General features: G+C 36.2%; 2 protein-coding genes across 3 annotated transcripts; both read left to right on the top strand.

Moving 5' to 3' along the window:
* Positions 1-189: 189 nt before the first annotated feature.
* On the top strand, positions 190-19,803 carry LOC135622289 (calmodulin-binding transcription activator 4-like). Of its 2 annotated transcripts, XM_065124017.1 has the most exons (12): positions 190-467; positions 1,066-1,191; positions 1,285-1,400; positions 7,329-7,417; positions 8,855-8,900; positions 11,217-11,730; positions 14,667-14,824; positions 15,192-15,662; positions 16,110-16,795; positions 17,054-17,645; positions 18,511-18,804; positions 19,463-19,803. In XM_065124017.1, the coding sequence occupies exons 1-12, from the start codon at positions 458-460 to the stop codon at positions 19,541-19,543; spliced, it is 3,183 nt and encodes a 1,060-aa protein (XP_064980089.1). In that variant the 5' UTR covers positions 190-457; the 3' UTR covers positions 19,544-19,803. The 2 variants fall into 2 exon arrangements, with proteins under 2 accessions (XP_064980089.1, XP_064980090.1); XM_065124018.1 differs by lacking the exons at positions 190-467; positions 1,066-1,191 and adding an exon at positions 1,193-1,211.
* Positions 19,804-21,886: 2,083 nt separating this feature from the next.
* Positions 21,887-23,691, top strand: LOC135622487 (uncharacterized). Its single transcript, XM_065124384.1, has 2 exons — positions 21,887-22,021; positions 22,879-23,691. Exons 1-2 carry the CDS (start codon positions 21,887-21,889, stop codon positions 23,290-23,292), a joined length of 549 nt encoding a protein of 182 aa, XP_064980456.1. The 3' UTR covers positions 23,293-23,691.
* Positions 23,692-23,697: the final 6 nt, after the last annotated feature.

Here is a 23,697-nt window from a genome sequence, read left to right as displayed (position 1 = left end):
TAGGCCAACACATGAGCCCACCCACCACCATCTTTAGATCTACACATTTGTTACAGAGTGACATGACATTACAGCTAATCCATTGTTCTTAAAAGCAACTCTCTATGCGCCGCTCCGCTTGAGAGAGCCATCTTGACTTTTGCCTCCGTGCGTCAGTCTCCCGTCTTTTTCATTTTAAATTGACCTTGTGTGTTTTCACCTCCTCCTCTTCCTCCTCCTCCATCACCTGTTTCCTTTTGGTTCCCTCACCCCGTCATCCTCCTCCTCCTCCCGGTGAATCGATCAGACCCCAAATCCCATCACTTCTTTCTCACCATCTCTGTTCGCGCCCCCTCCCGGTTTCCTCTCGATATCTAGGTTTTGATTTCGCTCCCCTTATCCTATCCCTCTTCGCTCCATCGGAGCTGCGTCCGCCGGCTGCTAGCGTCGTCGGAGCTGATCCCTTGGCCCGGAGGCGATGCAGCACGGTACGAAGAGGATCCATGGCTTCCTCTTAGTTAGACTGAAGTTTCTTTCTTTTCTTAGGCTTCTTGGGTTTGTCTTTTTCTGCTTGTTGACGTCGGATCGGTTCTGGTCTGGTACCCAATTTTTTTCGAGGGCGACTTGTGAAGAAATTTTTGAGGGGAGGAATAGCTAAAGTAATTTGTTTGCTTTAGGTTTCTGGTCTGGAATCGAAAATATGAGATTTTTGAAGAACCTTTATGAAGGACTTGCATCATCCTGTGGTGTTGTTGTTTTTCTTTTCGCTTTTCAGAGCAAAGTTTGTACTTTTAGGATTGGGATCGCATGTTGTTATTCATTGTTTCTTTCTACTGTCAAGTGGAAGTTGCTCTTCAATCGTGCACCTCTTTGTATATTGATTTGTCGAAGCGTGGAATTGACTTACTTAAATACGGCGTTCGTTGATTGCATTGAAAACCTTAATTGAATAGTTAAGCTAGCATCAGCGTGAAGCACTGACCTCTTGTTCACCTTCGTTCGCCTACTGCTGGCGTTACTCGAATTGGATGAGTGTCCATTTCTTTTGCTAGTAAACCTGTTAGATAATAGTTTGTCTTATTACAGGTTTTGATATTAATGTGCTCTGCCAAGAAGCTCAGAAACGTTGGCTGAAGCCTTCGGAAGTTTTCTTCATCTTACAAAATTATAAGCAATTTCCTCTCACTCCAGAGCCACCTCATCTGCCACCTAGTAACATGATACTTCTTATAGTACTTCTCAAGTTGTGTTTTTTTTATTAGATTTTCTATGCTTTCATCTGATGCCATTCTGTTTTCTCAACAGGTGGCTCTTTGTTTCTTTTCAATCGTAAGGTACTTCGATTTTTCCGTAAGGATGGCTATATGTGGCGGAAGAAGAAGGACGGAAGAACTATTGGGGAAGCACATGAGCGGCTGAAGGTTTGTTAGAAAATATCTGATACTCGTCTTTTGTGCAAATCAATCGATCAATCTGGTTCTTGATTGGACTAGGTTATTTGACAATCATTACCATCAGAATTGGACAACCTGGTACTTCGATCATGCTGTGCTTCATCCTCTAGTTAGAAAGACCTGTTATCAATTATGCACCACAAAGTGCTGTCACTCTTCATCGACTTTGTGCTTTGTAGGTTTATGGACTGCTTAATGCTTCAATATGAACATTTTATTGTGCCAACATTTATAGGCTATCCGGGGTTTCCATTTTAGTAACTTTTAAGCCGAGAATCATACGCCAAAACCAACATTCCATATTTTGGGTTTCTTTTGGTGTTTTAGTTTAGTAATCATGTTGGTAGCAAAATCAGTGCTACTTGAGATGCACTTATAATGCAAAAGATATTATAACTGTCTTCATTAGTTGTCATATTTCTATATATAGCCTAATGTTAAAAGTTTTATAAGTGTCTATTGAAGAGGGAGTATAACAACCCAACTTGGATAGGGTGTTCTGTATTACAAAGGGTAAACAATCATATTACCATAGGTAACGTGGGATCTTTAAGATCACAAGCATTCAATTTGAAGTTATATGACTAGCATGAATGGTTACAAATGGATATTTTTCTTCTTTGTTTTTATAGAACAAGATTTAGGAGTTAATCCTATGGAATAATTCTACAATGGGCTATAATTCAGCTCCTGGGTTAAATTCCAGAGGGTCTTTGAGTTTTTAAGGATTACGATGGTTGTAGGATAGGTGGTGGAACGCTCGCATAACAGAGGTACCCCCCAAACTGACACTTATCTTGGTGGGTGGTGTTTCGTTTGTAAAACATATTGGAGTTTTGGTATTTGGTCTAGCAAACTAGCTAATTTGTTGTATCAAATCATGATGGGCCTGTTATTTCATTGGTAAAGTATCCGAATTATGGGATTTGATCTAGCAGACTAAGCTAATTTGTGGTAATTGAGTCATGAAGGGCCTGTTTTGCATGTTCATGTCCATATCTGATTGTTCATGACATGTCTAATGCATGGAGTGGACCCAAAATAACATGATAAAAGTCATGATGGTTATCTATGATAGTCGTGATTTTATCATGTGACCTAGGTCATCATATCTGGAATGAAAAAGAAAGAGGATGAGGAATAAGAAGAAGAGGGAGAAATGGGCAGAGTTACAGAAATAAGGAGATCTCTAAAAGATATATAGTTGCAAAAAGGAGGTAAGAAAACTGTAAGTATGATTAAATACAATAGTTTCTTTTGCAAACTAGTACTGGATTTTGGAAGGACACTAATTGGTTTACTAAAACTAGGGAAAGGACATTTAGATTATATTAGGTGTATAAACCAAGGTTCGTTGTACCGTACCGTACCGACGTTTTCACTGGGCTCGGTACGGTACCGGTGTACCGGGCGGTACATCAGGGCGTACCGAATATTTTTTAATTTTTATACTGTAGCAGAGCTACAGTGATACAATACAGTACTGTAGCACTGTAGCGGTACCAGGCGGTCCGCGTACCGATAACCCGTCGGACCGGCCCGTACCGCCTGGTATGGGCGGTACACTTCGGTACGGCAGACCTTGATATAAACATGAAGATCAATGTTAATGAAATTGAGACTAGGGAAAGATGGAGTTGTTACTTCAACTTTCTGTAGATAATTTAGCTTTGGAGATAGAAAATAGTGATAAGATCAGAAACCACAGATTTGTTTATGGAATTAGAGCAAGTGAGAAAAAAAAAGCTTTGAAGAGTGTGAAAATTGATAAGAGCACTAGACCCGATGATATTTTTATTGAGCTTTAAATGTTTATGAACCAAGAGCAGTATAGTTACCTAGTTTATTAAATTAATATTAATAGTGGAAAATGCTTGATGAATGGAGAAGCCTTTTTGGTGCTAATATATAGGAAAAAAGGGTATTCATTTTGCTCAAATTTCAGAGGAATTAGGGTATATGTCAAACTATGCAGCTTTGGTAGAGTGACTGAACAAAAAATATGGTTTAAAATGTTCAGTTTCAAAAAATTAGTTTGGTTTTGTATTTTGAAATTCAACTACACGGGCTATTTAATTGGTATAATTTATACCAAATAAAAAGAGTAAGAAATGATTACACATGACTTTTATTGATTTAGAAAAGCCTATAATAAAGTTACTAGAGATCCTTTGTGTTGTGTTTTAATGAAGAAAACAAATCTAGCAGTTCTATTGATGTGATAAATGACATATAATTAGTGTTAAAATTATATAGGAGAGTTTCTGTTTACATTAAAATATAGTGTTATATTTTAATTCTAAACACACTATGGAGACAAATGTTAAAAATTATATGTAGTTCCAAATTTACTTATCAAAATATGTTTTGTGTACAGACCCTCCAAAATAGCAAATATCACAAATAACCCTTTGAAGTTAATAAAATATCATATATAGCTAGTTTTTCCATTTATAAGTACATAACCATACAAAATTTCAAACTGAAATGGTATTCATGAATTTTTTTCAACTTCAGAGGCCGTTTGTAATATTTTGAAAGGCATTCATGGAAGTTTGTCAAATATAAATGGGTATCTCTGAAATCATGTGCTAAGCAGAGCATCTACGAAATTTTACTAATTTTTCTAGGCTATATATATGTATATATATATATGTATGTATGTATATATACATACATGTATGTATGTATATATACATACATATATATATATATACATATATATATATATATATATATATATATATATATATATATATATATATATATATATATATATACATATACATAGCAACTTTAGCAATGTCTAAAAAAGAATATATAGTTAAGATGGTTAGACAAGAAATCCATAGAGTTCTAGGCAAGGTTTAACTTTTTGTGTCGATCGATGGTGTCGATCGGTCGGTGGTACGGCATGTACTGCTCTGTACCAGCAGATCGTGTGTTGGTATGTCGGGGCATGCTGACAGTCCTAAAAAATCTCTAAAAAAATTCAAAAAATATCTGAATAATAATAAAAGTATAAATTTGATTTTTAAATTAGAACTAAATGCAAGTTTAGTTTAATTTCATAAAAAAATATTCTAAATTAGGAAGGGATAACAAATTTATTTATTTTTGAGCTTTGAGGAGTAGCTTTGCGATATGTTTCGAATCGTTATTATGTTGATATTGAATTATCTATAAATATATAACTTGAATTGTTAGATTATGAGTTGAAACGTTAAGATTCAAATGAATCAAGTAATAAATGGATTGGTCGATAGATATACCTGGTTCTACCACCAAAATAAATAGTGGGACTCCACAAGTAGTGGTTTGAGGTCATCAATTATATATATTTGTATATCAACATAGTATGTTTGTCGGACTCAATCTTAAAATTTCTCTCACCACATGGTATATTGATAGACCGTATACCATTGGTGCATCAATGTGGTGACAGTTATAGCCTGATCGTCTTGAACCACACATGTGCAAAGCGATTCTTAGGGCAAGCATGACTGTGGCATGTATTGGTGTGGAAGTTGAAAAATGCCGCAACTTCTACTTTCCTACTGATCTTCTACTCCGTATCATAAGACCGATAAACCTTAGAAAAGAATGACCAACTATCATCATACTGTTGTTAGCCATAAGATCCTCCATAATATGATGGCTGAGAATACGACGAGCTTCGTTGTGTTTACGTTGTATAGGTTTTGTCGCATCTACTCAAAATCATCAACTGCCTTCTCCTTCCCCTTTCATGTATAAATGTGATAACTACCTCCTTGAGCTGCATGATTTGAATCTTAGATGGTTTGCATAAGATGCTACTCTTTTATCACTATAAACATGTTAATCACCTACATAAAATTGACCCAATATGGGTCTAATTTCGATGAAATTCGTATTAAATCCACTAATCATGACATTAAAAATTATATTATTCCCTAATTAATCCTCTTTTACCAATATAAACATGTCAATCATCCTAATAGGCATTAACTACAAAGAATTGACCCAATATGGGTCTAATTTCGATGCAATCCGCTTTAAATCCATTAATCACTATATTAAAAAATTGTATTATTGCCTAGTTAGCTTTCTTTTACTATTATAAACATATCAATGACCCTAATAGGCATTAACTACATATAATAGATCTAATTATGTCATAAATTAACAAAAAACTAGAAAGAGAATGCATACATTATGATTGGAGTAATCCTCCTCTAAATGACGTGTTACAATGCCTTAGACGTCCCAAATGAGCCTCTAATTAATAAATTGCAGCTTCGCTTGAGTTGAATATTTAGAAATTGTGAGAAAGAGGGGGAGAGAGAGAGATTTGAGTGTGAATGAGTTAGAGAGAGTGTAAGAGTGAAAAGAAGTTGAAAGAGAGGGGAGGAATGGGCTTTAAAACCTATTCAAATGCTGTCAATGGTCAAATTGACCATTTGAATCAATTAAATCAGATCCGTCGGTCGAAATTCAATCATTATCGATCGACTGGTACAGGTCGGTAACAGTTCAATTTCAGACGTATGGCCTGATACGAGGGGGTGTATCACCCGATAACACCCCTTCCCCTCCCCCCCCCCCAATTCAAACTGCCTAGTATAGGGCGGTCTACATCTTGGTTGCCCGTCGGATCGGTATGTACCACCCATACCGTATTGACTCTGCCGAAATGACATTCCTTGGTTCTAGGTATCTTTGAACATTCAATAGGACTAGAAGATTGAGAACATATTATGAATGACCTTTTGGTGAGACGATTAAGGTAAAGATGTATCCAGAGATGTGTGATCATCATTTTCCCTTAAGATTAGAAGGGCTATTTTATAAGATAGTTGTAGGGCTAAGCATGCTTCATGGATTAAGAAACAAAGTGCATAGAAGGTTAGCATGACTGAAACAAAATGGTAAAAATAATTACTAGAGAATATAGTATAAGAAATGTTTACATTCGTAAATAATGTGATGTAAACATTAGGATAAAATGAGAAAAAATCATTTAAAATGGTATGTGTGTATTCAGCTCTCCTCTGGTCATGTTGATATCATCTAAAATAGTTTCTCATTATTTTACCCTCCATCCGTACTACTCCATGTTGTTCACATATGTTAACTTCTCTTATGTAAATAGAGTTGATCTGAGTCTAGTATACTACGTTATATGGGCCACTATAAGTGGGTACACAATAACAAGATATAGTGACCCAACCCTTTAGGGATGATTACATGGATCTTTTCCCACCATTAACAGTTCTATTAAGTGCAATGTCATTAACTGTTTAAGAGTAATCAATTTTTTTAAAGTAAAATTTTCTTAGTATCTCCCTCTACTTCTCATACAAATAATCATAGTCGCTTACTCATCTAACAATGGTATGTATTGGTCTTCTTTTCATGTGGCCTATAAACAAGGTAAGCCGGTCAGGAATAGTCATGCTAGAAGTGGTACACGGATAAATAACAAAAAATTATTAGACATAGCACAAAAGAGATACCATTTGATTAGTGATATTACCCTAAATAAAGCTCAATGATCTGAATGGTTGGGACATTATGCCTTGTTTTTATTAAGTATTGACCTGTATAGGTCAATATAACACAATATTTGTGCCTATACTGGCCCAGTAGAGGACCGGTATGATTACTCGTATTGAGATTGAAATCCATGCTGCTGGTAACAGTATAATGTTTTTATAAACCTAACACTTATACTACTCTTAAAACATGTATATTTCTCCTGACCTGAATATATACCTTTCTAAGTTTGTTAATGAAATTAATCAGTCAATTCTTTTTTTGGTTTGCTAATGAAACTTGACCATTAATCCTTTTCTCCTAATTTTACTTTATCTTATTTCCATGTTGTGGTCCTTTTGCATTCATCCCGTGCAGGTTGGGAATGTTGATGCTTTGAGTTGTTATTATGCCCATGGGGAGCAAAATCCTTATTTCCAGAGGCGTATTTTTTGGATGCTGGATCCGTAAGTTTGCATTTTGTAGATCAGCATGAATCACTTAACGATTTTGTTAAATTTTCATTCACGAGATATTTTATTGCAGTTACAGTTCTGAAAATTACAACTGTAACTCTTTAATTGAATTCAGGATTATGCCTCCATTCAATAGCATTACAAAATCATGATTCTTGGACACCGAATTGGGTAGTAATCTTCTTCGAATTGCTACTTTTTATCTGGGCAACTTGAATGAACTTGGTTTTCATAGTTAAATAGAAAGTTGCTCTGAGTCGGCATTTGTGCCCACCATACTTTATGTCAATGCAACATGACTTGTTGTTGGTATCATGTATGTGTTTGACTTAGCTGATGCAGATTTGAATTAGTCAGTTCCCACCAATCTGCTATTTCCATCAATGTTACTATACCATTATTGCTGGGAGATAGAGAAGAAGGGTTGGAGAGGCGAGTGATGAAAAGCAAGAGGCTTTGGGAACAATCTTATGACTTACTCAGAGGGGGGAGAAGTAGAAGATGCAAAGAAGATAAAGGAAAAAGAGAAGTGAACAAATATATAAATTAGTTATCAAAATCAAATACTAAATAGTACCTTTTATTTTAGTTGTGAAGTAACTATCTTGGAAATATTTTTATATAATTCTTAATATTATATTTGATTAGTTTTAAGTTAAAAATATTTAAACATATTTAATTATTTTATATCATATCTTGTATTAGTTGGACCCATATACATGCACATGTATTTTAGATTTGGGCTGCCCTTTTAAGCCATAATCCATGCCAAAATCAAGGATCTAAGGTGGCTGGATAGCTCTAGCTGAATTTTAAACACTGCAAGAATGACGATTACGAAAAGCCATTTGTGTCATGAAATTCATGCGTTAGAAATAACAAGGTTCAAGACCTTGAGATATTTTCCGATCCGCTCATTATAATTTATAATTTTGATGTGTTGTTTTGCTTCTAGTTTTTGAATCACTTCTGGCATGAAGAACTTTGCAAGTAGTTATAATTTCTTAGTGGGATAACTCCATTTTAACTATATTATTCTTGACTATCAATTTACCATTGTTTTCATTTCCTTTCTTTGGCACCACATGAACGTCTTTAAAAGTGAGAATTTTCACTTAGGAATATTAATTGAACTCCTAATTAAAAGATGCAATCACCATTTTTATGAGTTTAAAGTTACTGATTTTCACTTAGGTGCTCCAGTTAACAAAATTCACTGTTCTTCAGGGAATCTGTCCTATTTCACTTTTTGTACCTGTCAAATGATATAAGTAATTTTCCTCTGCATGACATGATACTATGCTATGGTTTTCTAGAAGAAACAATATTAAGCTTTCTATAGATCTTTATAAATGTGTTCTGCTAATTATTGACCTGAATACTTTTATGGTATATGCATCAGTAAAGTAATTTGACATCTCTTTTCAGGGCATATGGACATATTGTTCTTGTTCACTACAGAGAGGTAGCTGAGGTTTGTCACTGACTCTTTTCAAACATGTTGGCTTTTACAAAAGAAGGTAGAACCATATGTGCTTTTCGGGAACGAAAAGCAAAAATATGATGCAAAGACTAGAAGGAAAAGGAGATAGCACATAACTAGGAAACGAGCACTTTTCATATTACTAGCATTTACAAATTGTTTTAATACAACCATACAAGTAGAAAGGATCAGCTGATGGCTATTTATGAGTTGAAATGATGTGGTTCCAAACTTGCATGTCGATATTCTCTTGTATGGCTTCATTAATCACTAGAAATCCTCCATTTTCATATAAACTCCCATTCATTTTGCTGTAATCTACTAGTCAACAAGCAACCCAACCAGAAATAACGTTCGCTACTAAGCTCAATCAAGTCTTGAATACCTGATGTCAGTGCATGTTAGTTGCAGAGAAACTAATGGAATATGGTTTTCCCTATAAAAACCTATTTTTTGAAGTTTGATTGTCACTATAACCAAAATATCCCTAGGAAAATTTTCCTTTCTGTTTCTCAGATTTTTTTTCTCAGAAAAGAAAAGAAAAGATTTCTCTTAATCGTTCTTTCTGCTTATTTTTTATTGTAATTATCCAAAAAGAAAGCAACTATTTTTTTCTTGCATTCAAAACTTGAAAACGAAATGAAAAAAAACTGTTCTCCGTTCCTTCTCTTGCTATACATACAAATTGTATATTTGTATTTATTGTATCATTTTGTCTCATCGAAATCCCTTTTCTTCCGTTTTCCTTTAGAACCATATGGACCCTTGTAGAAGAAACATAATTAGAATTGGATATTGTAAAGCTAGTATGAAGCACACACTAATATAAGGGGTTGTTTTAAGGAGTATGTACAGAACTATGACACTATTGGTTAAATTTTGGTTAGCCAAGTACAACAAGGTTGCGAGTTTTTATGTTCATCTACTAGCAAGCATTACCTTATGATTCTTGTGATACAATCTCAGATACAATGTAAGACTTCCAGTAAAGGATATCTGAGGCTCAGTTTAGAAGAATTTTTTAGGGTCTGTACAGAGGGTTTTAACATCAAGACCGCGGTTGATGAAATGCACACAACGAGGTAGGCTTAACCTCCAAAATCAACAAGAGACAAATTGGAAACTCCATATGATCTTCAAATAAATTTTATATGTGAACTCAAAATTCAAAGATATGATGATGAGAAAAGACATTTAAGATTTGTTTGCAAAACTTTGTTTGGCTTTTAAATAAATTTTATGTGTGAACACAAAATCCAAGATATGATATTTTAAAAAGATACAAAATATGCTTGCCATGGCCTGACATGCCATGGGGACAAACATAATTAAATGAAGTAACATGATATACCTCCATTATAGTATCAGTTGTCTTGTCACTTTGTAGCTCAAGTCCGTATATCACATCGTGGAGAGCTAGCGAAAATTCCGATTATATGGCCAGGTTAAACTGATATTAATATATGGGATTAAGATAATATACTGCACCATGAACCCAATACTTGAAAACTGTGCATACTTTTTAAATGTATATTTCATAATTTAAAAGGAATGCAAAAAAAATTTTCCTGCATTGTTGTCCCATCTACAACCAATGATATTATATCAATATAAGCAGATGATTGTAATCATCAGCAATTTTAAAACTTTCCTTTTGTATGTGCTCACATCTCCCTTATTCTAGATGCTCTGTTGATTTAGAAAATTTTCATGAACTTATAGTGTATTGAATAAGATAAATTTTTCTGTCTGCCAACTAGCATATCAGATTTTATGTAAATCACTCTATTAGTTAAACTTGCCTCCGATAGGAGTCTTATCAGCATAAAGATAACGATGATGACAATAATGGTTATAAAGACTCATGGTAGCTGCAAGGGCTTTGCACCCATCTCCAGGACAATTGTTTTTACTCTAGCCATTAAGGGATTTCTCTTGAAGTAGATAATGGCCCATCTTTTGTAGTCCGTGTTACTTTACGCTCAGTACAGATATCTCCAAAAACAAACATGACTCATTTATTTTGATAAATCTCCATGTCCAAGTGAAAGTCATGCAGAGTTCTTTTACTGAACTACATGACTAGGCTGGCCTTGTGTCATTGGATTCTTTCTACAGGCGTCTTAAAATTGCTTGTTTCAATTTTATAAGTTCCACTTTGAATATTCTCTTTGACTCTTGGTTATACTGTTATATCTTCCTTTCACACAAAGTAATTTGAAAGTCAATAACTTTGATATGGTTGTTGATTTCGATTTTTTCACCATAAAAATGAGTGCTGAATCGTTGTTTACTTGTGTCATTCAGGGAAGATATGTTTCTGGATCAATCTCAAACTTTTCAACAGAATCTTGTTCAAACTTGAATCAAACCACTAGTATTATTAATGCCGATAAAGGCATTAATTCTGGAACTACTGAATTAAATGAACCGTATTACAGTCCAGGATCAACAGAAGAAGTTAGCTCCAAGTTTGTCTTAGAGAACTTTGAAGCAAACCGCAACAATCTATTGGATAGATTAGAAAACCCTGACAAAAAACCACAGCCCGAGGTCAACCAAGCATTACGGAATCTTGCAGCACAGTTGAGTTTGGATGATGATGATGATGATGACTCCATTTACTTTCGAGAAGTACTGCCTGCATACTCTACACAGAATGAGAGTACACTAGGCTTAGGACATTTACATTATGAACAAACAGAGTTTTCTCAGGCACATGAAAATCTTCTCCAAGGATTAGAGTTAAGAGGACATGGCGAAATTAATGAAGCTGAAAAGCAGCAAAGTTATGCCACTACCCAACTGCCAAAAGTTTTAGGTACTTTTATTTATCAATCAATTGTTGGATGTCCTTCACATATTTTAATATGTTGTGAAGTAGTTTCAGTGCTGCAGATTATCCTTTTGTTCCTACTAAATGGTTTTATGTTACTTGAAATGCTCAGTTCTGAAGAACAAATATATATATCCAATTCTAATGAGTTTGCTTTTCTCCCAGCAGGAATATTCTTGAGCACATAATTTCTCCTCATGGTGTAAACAAATTTAGTTGTATGTTTTCAAGTGTTTTTCCTTTCATGTTCAAATACTTCTTGGTACTAAGCTATGATAAGGAAATTGTGAAAAGTAACGCAAATGTAGATTCCATAGTAGCGACTTGCAGAGGTAAGGCTGCATCCATTGTTCCTCTCCAACTCCTGCATTGGCGAGAGCCTTGGGTGTTGGGCCATCTTTTTATAATATCAGATTCTACTTATCATAACATTGGTCTGACAGCAATTCTGAAACCTGTTGGATAGGTACAATATTGAGATACCAAGCAGTACACCAACATTTATTGCTGGGTGTCACTTAAAAATAATAAAACCAATCATTATCTAGCAATATGTTTCATTATTAGGACTTTGTTAGGCCAGTAAATATTGATTGGTACCGTTTGGTATCACTATAATATAAAAATAATATACTTAGTGTAATTGAGCTGTCTGGTTCATCATTGGTGATTCATTCGACTGGCAAAAATTGGTTGATATGTACTGATTTAATGGGAACTTTTACTCCATGACTATGACCAATTGACAAAACCTTACAAGTCTTTTCAAAAACTCCACACCGATAGCTTTATATGTTTTTGATAACGTCTTCCATTTTGGCTTAGAATTAATCTTGATAGGTGCGTAGGAGTTGTGCAAGCCTTTACATTGTTAGTCCAACCAAACAAGGGCCAACCAAGGTCATAATAGGTCAAAATAAACTCACGAAGATCTATGGTTGGTCTGACTTGAGTTTGGCAGGGGCCAAATATAAGCCATCGGTTTATGTCATATTGGTTTTAGATTTACGTTTATCTGTTTTCTGGTTCTTTGTAGGTTTTTTATTTAATGGTGTTATTAGTGGAGCTAATTAGGGAACCTAAACAAAAGAGAACTGGTGGCTGACTTGTGAGATAGTTATCTTTAATTGGTTTTAGCTAACAAATACAGAGGATAAAATAATTTGAATTGGCTGTTTAAAGGGGATTTGCCACCAAAGAAAGCCTGTTGTTGCCTGTAGAAGCACAAAAATATTGATGATTGGGGCTGTTTTCTGGACTGGTATTAGTTTATTGTTCCAGCTGGTAGGTACTGTGGTGGTTTCAGCTTGCAAACAAGCAGAAAATCTACACTTTAGTAAGGATCGAGCTACATAAATGCACCAGGATGCCATATATATAGCATCATGGATACCAAGCTACTATTATTTTTTCGAATGCCTAATGAAGTCCATTCCACAGCTGGCTGGTTGACTATATAAAAATGCACTATTTTGTTTATAAATGTGGCCTCCCAAGAACAAAGCAACAATCATCACTAAAAATTTACTTGGTACTAGTTGAAATATAATTACAGATGAACCCAAGTTCCAAGTACATTAGTTACTTATGATTAACCTAATTTAATTTTGTGAAAGCTCCTTCCTGAGTGTGCACTGAAGCTCCATAAACGATCTGCCAAATTCATCTGATTCGTTCTGAATCAGTAATTGATTGTATCATAAGAACATTGAACCAAGTCTGATCATGCACTGAATCCTCCACCATCCATCCAGTGATTGACAAGAGACTAGAGTTCTAACTGCAAAGATCATGCTGGCTTACTTCTAGAACAGGATCTTGATGGTGTTTGAGCCTTTTTGACATGTGGCATGGCTTGTTGTGATGGAACCAAAAAGAAAATAAATTTATAGAGATCAATTAGAACCCATATCTTTGGCAGACAAATTCTCTGGCACTATCAACTTTAGCTGAAAAATTCCCTGCAGTTGCTGTGGGAAATAAATATCGAAGGCAACTCTTTGAAGAGATGGCCACTGCTAACTGACTGGTTCAGTTTGTTCAAATTCATCTTTGTTCTGCACACTTCTGAAGATGAAAGATGAAATTTAAAGTTTTAGCTTCTGCACAATTAGTCCTATACATAATGATTTGTGTCATTCAAAAAGTTAGCTTGCCCTGTGGCCTCTTAATGATATTTGACCCCATCAAATAATCTACACAGATGCAAATTTCTTGCTATGAATTTTAGAATTGTTCTTCTGGCATAGTATTAGTTCTGGTTGGTTTATTCTATGAAAGAAATGAAATTACATATCTTGCAATATAATTGCCATTATACAGTTGTAGGATTATTGAATTTGCTTCAATTGGCTCTGAACATGTAATGCTATGTGAAATGAAACACCACCTGTGGTTGTTATCAAATAAATGTCCATTAGCATGGCCTCTCTCTGATTGTTTTGGTCTTAAATTCAGTATTCATTGTTACCATCAATACTCACTAGGATGTATAACTTTCTTCGAAAAATTACATATAACTCTGCAACTTGGCTAAGACTTTTGAGGCACTCAGTAAATTGTTCTGCTTTATGGGCATTTAGTTCTTAATATAACGTCAACAATTGCTAAAACTTTTGTTTCCCTGTTTGCTCGTTTTTGAGTTGCATAAAAATTATTGATAACTTTACTGTCTACCCCCAAACTAATGCATTGAAAGTTAGAATCAATAGAGGTTTCCTAAATATTTTATGCCTTGTTATTTTAAGTCTGACATGAGATGTATAAACAATTACTACTTTTCGGGTACTTGCAGAATGATTGCATATGCCTGCCAAGACGTTATTGACATGGTGGCATGCAATAATATCTCTAAGAAACTCTTCTGCTCTTATTTTCTAAAACACCTGAAACTAAATTGATTACTCATAATACACATCCAGGTGATCATGGAGCAAAACAAAGTGAACCACTATATCTGGAATCTCCCTCATGGACAGATGTACTGACATCGAGCTCGAGTTCTGCAGGGGTAAATCGCCATGGAAGGAACTCAAATTTCTTGGCTTTAAATGGCATTCTTGATTCTTCCATTCCCAAGGTAAGTGGACTTGAAGCTGAGTTGTCTGTTGTTTTTCTGCAGCCTGGATTGGTGAGGGTTCAAGTTGTATATCCTTTTCTTCCGCTGTTTTCAGTTTTTTCCTTTTTGGTGATAAATAATGTTTTTGTGACATCAGATTGCATGCTAGTTTTTGAGGAGTTGTTAAGTTTATAACCAAAAAATATAGTTATTGTTGTCATGTTAGACTAACAGAAGAGCTGGTTCATGGCATGCGGTCATCCTAGATTCACAATTTAAGTCTGTAACTGTAATATTCTACATTTCTGTGTGAGTTGTGAATTAAGCTTTTGTGGTTTTCTGGTCATTACTTCTTTATGAGCAACTTCTGATATGGTTTGTTTTACAGGATACACTTCGTCCTTTGTTAGACAGGGAGAAAATATCTGCAAATTCATTTGTACCATCAGAAAATTTGGATTGTTATAAAGCAGTAGATCAGTCTAACGGTCATGAAATTTTGGAGAGTGACTTGCATCTCCAACTATCAGCTACTAGAAGGTTTCTGTTAGGGTCTGAGAACTCTATCGAATCACCATCCTCTGTTTCACATCTTAAAGCATCTGACATCCACCATACTTCTGGTGAAATTACTTATGAAGCAAGCAGTAGAAAAGAAAATAGCACTGATTGGATGGGAACTATTCCTGTAACTCCTGGAAACACCACATACACATCAGAATTCTCAAGCATGTTGTTCGATAATAATCATTTTGGAGCTTCTCTTGGAACAGATTCAAGTTTGACTGTGGCACAGAAACAGCGGTTCAGCATCCGTGAAATTTCTCCAGAATGGGCATTTTCTTATGAGAGCACCAAGGTATGCTTTTCTCACTTTAGAATTTGTTGGTTTAAGGTTGAGCTACCACAATACATGCGATATCACACAATTCTCTTTGTTGGTTTTATGTGTACAAAGTGCCATATATGCATAGTTGTAAGTTTATTGTGAAATGCTTTGGTGTCTTAGTATCTGTTTAGTTTTATAATTTTTTAGTTTAACATGCTACCCTACAATTATTAATTTATATTGATTTTGAAATATTGGAATTTTAGATTATGCAGGCTGGAAAGATTTTCATATTTAGTCCTGATGAGCTAATGATACCTGTGCCCCTCCCCCACCCTCCCTCCCTCTTTTCTCTCTTGTTCTCCCTCCTTTAGTCCCTTCCCCTCTCAAATCACTATAACCATTGTTTTTCTATCTTTGTGATTTGAGTAACATACCATACATGTTTATGTGCTGACAGAACAACATGGTATGCAGGTTATCATTACTGGAGATTTTCTTTGCAATCCCTTGGAGTCTCCCTGGGCAGTCATGTTTGGTGACATTGAGGTTCCTTCTGAAATTGTTCAAGAAGGTGTACTTCGTTGCCAAACTCCACGACATAGTAGTGGCAAAGTCACCCTATGTGTCACATCTGGGAACAGAGAATCCTGCAGTGAAGTACGAGAATTTGAATTTCGTACTAAGCCTACCACCTCTAGCTCTGGAGATATATGTACAACTGATGCAGCAAAAAATTCTGAAGAATTGTTGCTCCTTGCTAGACTAGTACAAATGATGTTATGTGGATACGATGGTTCAACAATTGCAAAAGGTGCTATCGAAACTCAACTTGAGAATTCTAGAAAAGTGAATACAACAGATGAACGCTGGCAGCAAATCATTGAGGCACTCCAAATGGGCTGTGATATTTCACTAGACACCATAGACTGGATCATGCAAGAACTATTAAAAGACAAGCTACAAAATTGGCTGTCATTGAGACGTCAGAGCAATGAACAAACAGGTTGTTTGTTGTCAAAGCAAGAGCAAGGCATTATACATTTAATTTCTGGTCTTGGATACGAGTGGGGTCTAGGTCCAATTCTTGATTTTGGTGTTGGCATAAATTTCCGTGATTCAAATGGATGGACAGCCCTGCATTGGGCTGCACATTATGGCAGGTGTGTAGAATTGTTTATCTAACCATCTGTTATTGTCATACCTATTCTTGGATCTATATGGTTCCCCTCTCAGACCAATAGAATATTGTTACCATATATAGCAGGTTTCAATATTCTCAAGTCAGTTGTTTTTCTGGCAAATGTGCAGAACCAATAACAAAAACCTTATATTTCATACAAAAATTTGCCTAAATCTTAATTAGTGAATTAAAAGTTCTGTTGCTGATATAGGTGGAACTTTCTTTTTACCTTTTGCAGAGAGAAAATGGTAGCTGCACTTCTTGCTGCTGGTGCATCAGCTGGGTTAGTCACTGATCCCACCACACAAGATCCACTAGGCAAAACACCAGGATTCCTAGCCTCTGCTACAGGTCAGAAAGGTCTTGCTGGATATCTTTCAGAAGTTGCTTTAACTAGCCATCTCTCTTCTCTCGTTATTGAAGAAAGCGAGATATCCAAGGGTTCTGCTGAGGTGGAAGCAGAAAGAGCTGTTGAGAGCATATCTCAGAGAAGTGTTGAAATACGTGGTGGAACTGAAGATGAACTTTCTCTAAAAGATTCTTTGGCAGCTGTCAGAAATGCAGCTCAAGCTGCTGCTCGCATACAAGCTGCCTTCCGTGCCCATTCGTTCAGGAAGAGACAACTAAAATCTGCTTGGAGTTGTGATGATTATGGTATGACCCCAGGAGACATACAAGAACTTTCAGCAGCGTCAAAGGGTCATCGCCTTTATCATGGTTCACATGATCATAATTTTGATAAAGCAGCTCTATCTATCCAGAAAAAGTACCGAGGTTGGAAGGGACGTAAAGACTTTCTTACTTTGCGCCAGCATGTAGTGAAGATACAGGTACTCTAAATATGATATGTTATTCTCTGTTGTTTATAATCATCAGAGTTTGTTATTCAGTAGTTCTGTGCAAGCATGCATGCATCAATGGCATTCCTTATATTACCAGTGTTATTAAAATTTACATGGTACAAAGGCACAATTAACTTGGAGATTGTACCAGCTTATTTATGAATTACATTAAATGATAATTTGCAATAACAATTATATATCTCGGACGCCTGTTAAAATCTTATTACACGTGTTTTATTTGCAAATCAATTCTGGATGCTGAAGGTAGTCATGTTGGTAGTCCTTCCCGAAGTGGATTGAGAGACACCAAGTTGAAAATCTATTTGTTACTTGTTGATAAAATTTCTGACATGAGATTTTGATTGACACAAGAATTTTTCTGAATAAAGAATAACTCACGAAATATATGGAACAACTAAGACTCCTAAAAATCTTAATACTATTTAATAGTCATCAATTCTGAGTTATTCAAGTGGATGAGACTGATCTCCCACAAATTTGTTCTCATCTCGTCCTGATAGGGATATTGTCTCAGTTTTGACATCTATGACTACTACTTTCTTTTACCTAGGTTCTTTTTTTATTATAATAGATTACTATTCTATTATTGAGTATCATATCTAGAATAAAGGATTTTTATATAGCATTAAAATTCAGTTTCCTGTTGAAATTTGATGTTTGATTGTCCTTAAGCAGATCATTCCTCATCTTACGTTCTGTTGTAAATGCAATACTAGGAAATGGGAGGTCTCTGAAATTTAATTGGGAAAGCAAATTGGATACATATATATTGCTTTTAATGGAATAAAGGCTTACAGTTCCCTCACATTCTTTTGTTTCATCAACTTTACAGGCTCATGTAAGAGGCCATCAAGTACGAAAGAAGTATAGAGAATTTGTTTGGACAGTTAGTGTCATTGAAAAGGTCATATTGCGGTGGCGTAGGAAAGGAGTTGGCTTACGAGGGTTTCGGGCTGAACCAGAAATGGTCCGTGATGAGGAAGAAGAAGACATAACTAAGATTTTCAGGAAGCAAAAAGTGGATGCAGCTCTCGATGAAGCTGTTTCAAGGGTTCTGTCGATGGTAGAGTCCCCTGACGCAAGGCAGCAGTACCGCCGCATGCTTGGGCGATACCACGAAGCCAAGGTAAAAAAACCAACCTAGATTGGAACCAGTTACGTTACATACATTGAAGGCCTAGATTTAACAGAGGTGTTTTATTCAATGACTTTATATTTGTTTGTACAATTCCCATGAAATCTGTCCATTGATCAAGTGAAATGATTATTATACCTGCTAAAGGCATCACATCTTGCAAGAACCATTCATTTTGAAAGCATGTACTATTCTTAATGGATTTCTTGCAAATTCATTTTACTGAATAAATTTGTCTAATAACTTTCCTGCACCTATGGTTTGATAAATGGGAGGAACACGAGCTGTAGGACAAAGATATCTAATTCAGTCTTCTAGTGCTTTACAAATTAATGTATATATTAGATAGCATGAGTTTATTTTTTGAAATTTCCTAAATCTCTAAAGTAGATATGACAAATCTGTGGCATACTGAACTTGTCTCTTACATGAATATGATACATGTTTGATATGTGTAGTCCACTGGAAGAGAATAAAAAATAGCAGAAATCCATTCCCCAAAAGAAAATGGAGAAAATAACGTTGTTATAGATCTCAAGTAACATTCCTAGAGTGTCCTGCTAACTTTTACTCAAGTTCCGTATCTTTTGTAATGCATTAAGTAGATTTCAAGCCATGTTTCTGATGGTTGTTTTTACACAACTTGCAGGCTGAGTTTAGCAATTCAGATGAAGCAACATCAAGACTTCGAGATGATTTAGAGGCCATAGACAATGACTTTATTTATTGACGCAGATCAACATCTTGCACTTACTAAATGATGTGAAGCTTGAGAGAATTTAAATGGTTGCTGTGTCGATAATTTTATGGGATTTAACAGCTTATACATAGTGTTTGATGTAAATTATATATACTGTTGTAGATATAAATTAATGACACAATAGCTTGTAAGGCAATTAGGGTGCTGCTTCTGATATAACTGAAATCTGGAAATGTGTTCTTTCTTGTATGTCTATTGAATGCAATGGAAAAATTATTTGTAATGAATCATAGATGGCTCTTTTGTCACTCTACTGTGGACAACATTGAGAGACGAAGAAAGGGTTGTGAATCTTATTTTGCTTCTGTAGCATCTGAGAATAGCCCTATACTATTCAGCTCCCCATATTCGGTGATTTGTGTCAGGTGAGATTTTGAGTTCACTGTCTGCTTTATTTGGACAAAGGACAGTTTCAATGTTTACTAAGGACTAAAAATTTGTTGCTACTATTGATCTTATCTGGAGACATGGTTGCAAGATGAGCTTAATGATATGGGGCATCTCAATCATTGGGGGGTGGCAAAATATTGATCTCAAAGTCCTTTGTGCTTATTAGATTAAAACCATGAATGTTGAGAACAAAGATAAGTTTACTTCTATGGTTATGAACTCAATAGTCTACAACAAGTATTGGTTCGCTTCTGAATGTATCAGAAAACGTTAGAACACATTATGTATGTACCCATGGCTCATATTCTAAATGGAAATAGATTATCTACATTAAAAATAAAAAGAGGGGGATTTGTTGCGAAATGCTAAGCATCGTAAAACGATCAAAGTTAAAAGTTAGGATCAGAGTCAAAAACGCAAAATTAGGAATATGCATGAAGGAGGGCGTAGAGTTTAATTGGAGTTTTTGAAACTATTGACTTCAAATAAAAAAAGAAACAATTTTATCTAAAATGTGAGATTTTATCATCAATCATTTCATCTAAAAATTTGAAGATAAATTCTATAAAAAAAATTTCTTTTTTTTCCTAAACAATATCACTTATTTTTAAAAGATAAGATTACCCTTTCATTTTGCTGTGGTTGCCTCCTTCACGCCATCGCATTGTTAGCTATCGTGACCACCTTCATCGCCTTTTGAAAATTTTTCCCACGTTTGTTGTCCGCTATGCTCTGCCACAACGATAACCCTTGCTGTAATGGTTTCTATGGTGACAACCTCTACGGTGATGACCCTCGAGATTTCCCTCTCTTGATTCCCTTGACGAAGGCATGAATGCTAGGGTGAAGGGAGGGAGGTCCTTGTCGTGTTATCAAGCATGGGGCGCACCCGTTGTACAACATGTGCGATGACTTTGTTGCCTCTCTTAGTCGTTGCTCTAGCCCGCCTCTCCCGATCATATTGCATAATCTTCCATCATCGACGACAATGTTCGTGGCCTCAAGGGTGTCGAGCTCATTGTTATATGACTCTAAAAAGATGAGAACGTCTTTATAAAGGAGGTTTGGGTGCTCAAACCAATGGTGGCGGGGGGAGGTGAGCAGGCGAAAGATGGAATCCTCTTCAAAGATGTCAAGGATCTGGATCTCCATCACACCACGAATCTTCTTAACTAACTGACAATAGTATTCATATGGGACAAAGGAGACAATGATGCAACGGATGCCGACGTCACAATGAGCATTGGCATTGGGCATCAAGAATTGTGTTGCATGAATCCAATGATGTAGCGATAGGTGAAGGACTCGAGGTTCACGTAGGAAAATCCTACCATTGGCCCTTGGTCCAACAACCCTCACGCGGTAATTGGAGATGGATGGTCGATAGCACGACAAGGCAAAGATGGCCGCACAGAGCAAATGGATAATATCATCTTTTTAAAAAATAAAAGGTGCTATATGAAAATTAATTAAAAATTTATCCGAAACTTAAACCATAAGATGAGACATGATTTATATTATTCATATTTGCCCTCACCTATAGACGGTCAGCCCAAGAAATTTATTGGGTTTGACTTGTGTGTGACATTCTTCCTCTGAGACAATCTTAAATCTCTTGAACATTGACCTTTCATCCAAAAGTTTATGCCAGACATCATCTCTACTCTTAACGAGCTTCGATAATCCTTTATGCCGGACGTCATCTATATTCTCAACAAGATTAGAGAATCAATCCTCTTGGATTATTCTTTAATCCATACGAATAGAGAATAATTATCTTCATAAGATTAAGATGAATTCGAGTAAGGGATTTAAGAACTGCACAAGCGGTGCCACGTGTCAGAATGAGGGGCCAGTTTGACTCATTAAACACATGCTTCGAATCCATCCTAAGGAACAGCATAGATTGCATCAGGTTCTGCCATGGAACGTGCAAAGAACACGAATGAGAAGGTGGAGGTGGTGCACGAGGCCCTTCATCAACTCCTGGAGGAGCGGAAGCGACGCCGCAAGGAGGAGGAAGAGGAAGACCTACTCCTCTCCAACTTGCTCCTTCAGGTTGGTTCCCTTGTTCCTCCCATTCTGTAGAGACCGGCAATTGTGTTAACCTAAGCAATAGATTCTTTTGGAACCCCCCCAGTCTTGGAGTTCTTTGGGAAAGGCACTCGCGTTCTCACACAAATGCTAGTATTCATTCCCTAGACAAACAGAAACCATTTGTCGAAGGGGTTTCTGTGTGATAAGTTATTGTGTTCATCGCATTAATGCTCACTAGAAACCGATAGTTCAGAATAAGAGAAGAGAGATGCCCGATGTTGTTCTAACCATCACCCGAATCATAAATCAGAGTTTCCTTCCTTTGCCATGAATCTCGTTGATGAAAAGATAAATATCAAGTGTCCATCAGCTATGAAATCATCTGTATTGTTTCCCTGATGTCACAGAATTTCCCAGTGTATCGAACCATAACAAATGGCTTCTCCTTCATCTTACTGATTTCTATGTTAGCTCAAGACTCTGTTTGCAATTTGACTCTCCTGTGGATGTTGCATACATGTTACAGAATTTTCCAATGTATTAAATCATAACAAATTGTTTCTCCATGGTCTTATTAATTGCTATATCAGTTCGAGATTGTGATTGCAATTTGACTCTTCTGTGGATGTTGCCTTACGTTTCACCAATGTATTAAGCCATATCAAATTGTTTCTCCTTCATCTTCTTAGTTGCTATGTCAGTCTGTAATTTGACTCTTCTGTGGATGTTGCATACATGCCTTAGAATTTCCCAATGTATTAAACCATAACGAATTGTTTTCCTTCATCTAATTATTAATTGCTATGTCAGCTCAACATCGTGTTGCGTACATGTCACAGAATTAATCAACTGTCTCTTCTGTGGATGCTGTATACCAGTTGGAATCCTTAGAGAAGGATGGCATCGCTACCGAAGGGACGAAGGAATCAGCTATCGAAGAAGAGCCTGAATTCTCCAAGCCTGTCAGCCAAAACTGTGAAAAAAGGGAGGTTGGCATGGATGAAATAGCAAGGGAGCTTAGAAAAGTAAAGAAGCAGAATCTCATTACCCATTGCCTTCTATCTGTCATGCTCGTCATTACTGCAGTATGGCAATTCAACGAGGTCTCCCTTCTACTCGCGGTCAGGGATAAACTGAGCCACCCCCTCAGAACCGTCGGGGATGTGGTCAAGCGGTGTCTGAAAGGAAATGGCAAGAGGCCGCAGATTGAAGCACTTCCTTTGCCACCGATTGCTGTGCCAGAGCTGTCTAATGCGGATTTGCTGCCCTTGACTCTGAGAAGCGAGGAATGAATCTTGTGGGAACATTATCACCGTTGATGCATGTAAGCGTTCTCTTCGTCGCATGATACTTAGCCACCAATTGCCGTGCCAGAGCTACCTAATGTGAATTTCCCATCCTTGACTCTTGGCAGCGACGAATCAATCATGTGAGAGAATGATCAGTATTGGTGCATCCAAGTGTTCTCTTCGTCGCATTGAATGCGACATTTCAGTTTCCTTGTGGATCTTGTGCCGTTATCCATTTGAAACCTTGCATTGGACAATTTCAGTTTCCTTGTGGATCTTGTGCCATTATCCATCCAAAACCTAAGTATTATCTCAAATTGTTTCCAATTTAAATGTGTAAAGGGCAGACTTAGCAATCCAAGTATCACTTTTGTCCCCAGTGCTCTTTGCTAATGATCTGAGGCTGGC

The sequence above is a fragment of the Musa acuminata genome, chromosome BXJ2-9 (assembly GCF_036884655.1).
Source record: "Musa acuminata AAA Group cultivar baxijiao chromosome BXJ2-9, Cavendish_Baxijiao_AAA, whole genome shotgun sequence".
Lineage (NCBI taxonomy): Eukaryota > Viridiplantae > Streptophyta > Magnoliopsida > Zingiberales > Musaceae > Musa > Musa acuminata.
This window is presented reverse-complemented; position numbering and strand designations above follow the sequence as displayed.

Coding starts and splice junctions, on each gene's coding strand:
- LOC135622289 (XM_065124017.1), top strand. Junction 1,401..7,328: donor AAGCACATGAGCGGCTGAAG/GTTTGTTAGAAA, acceptor CATCCCGTGCAG/GTTGGGAATGTTGATGCTTT. Junction 18,805..19,462: donor GGCGATACCACGAAGCCAAG/GTAAAAAAACCA, acceptor CACAACTTGCAG/GCTGAGTTTAGCAATTCAGA.
- LOC135622487 (XM_065124384.1), top strand. CDS start 21,887: ATGGAACGTGCAAAGAACACGAATGAGAAGGTGGAGGTGGTGCACGAG. Junction 22,022..22,878: donor TCTCCAACTTGCTCCTTCAG/GTTGGTTCCCTT, acceptor GCTGTATACCAG/TTGGAATCCTTAGAGAAGGA.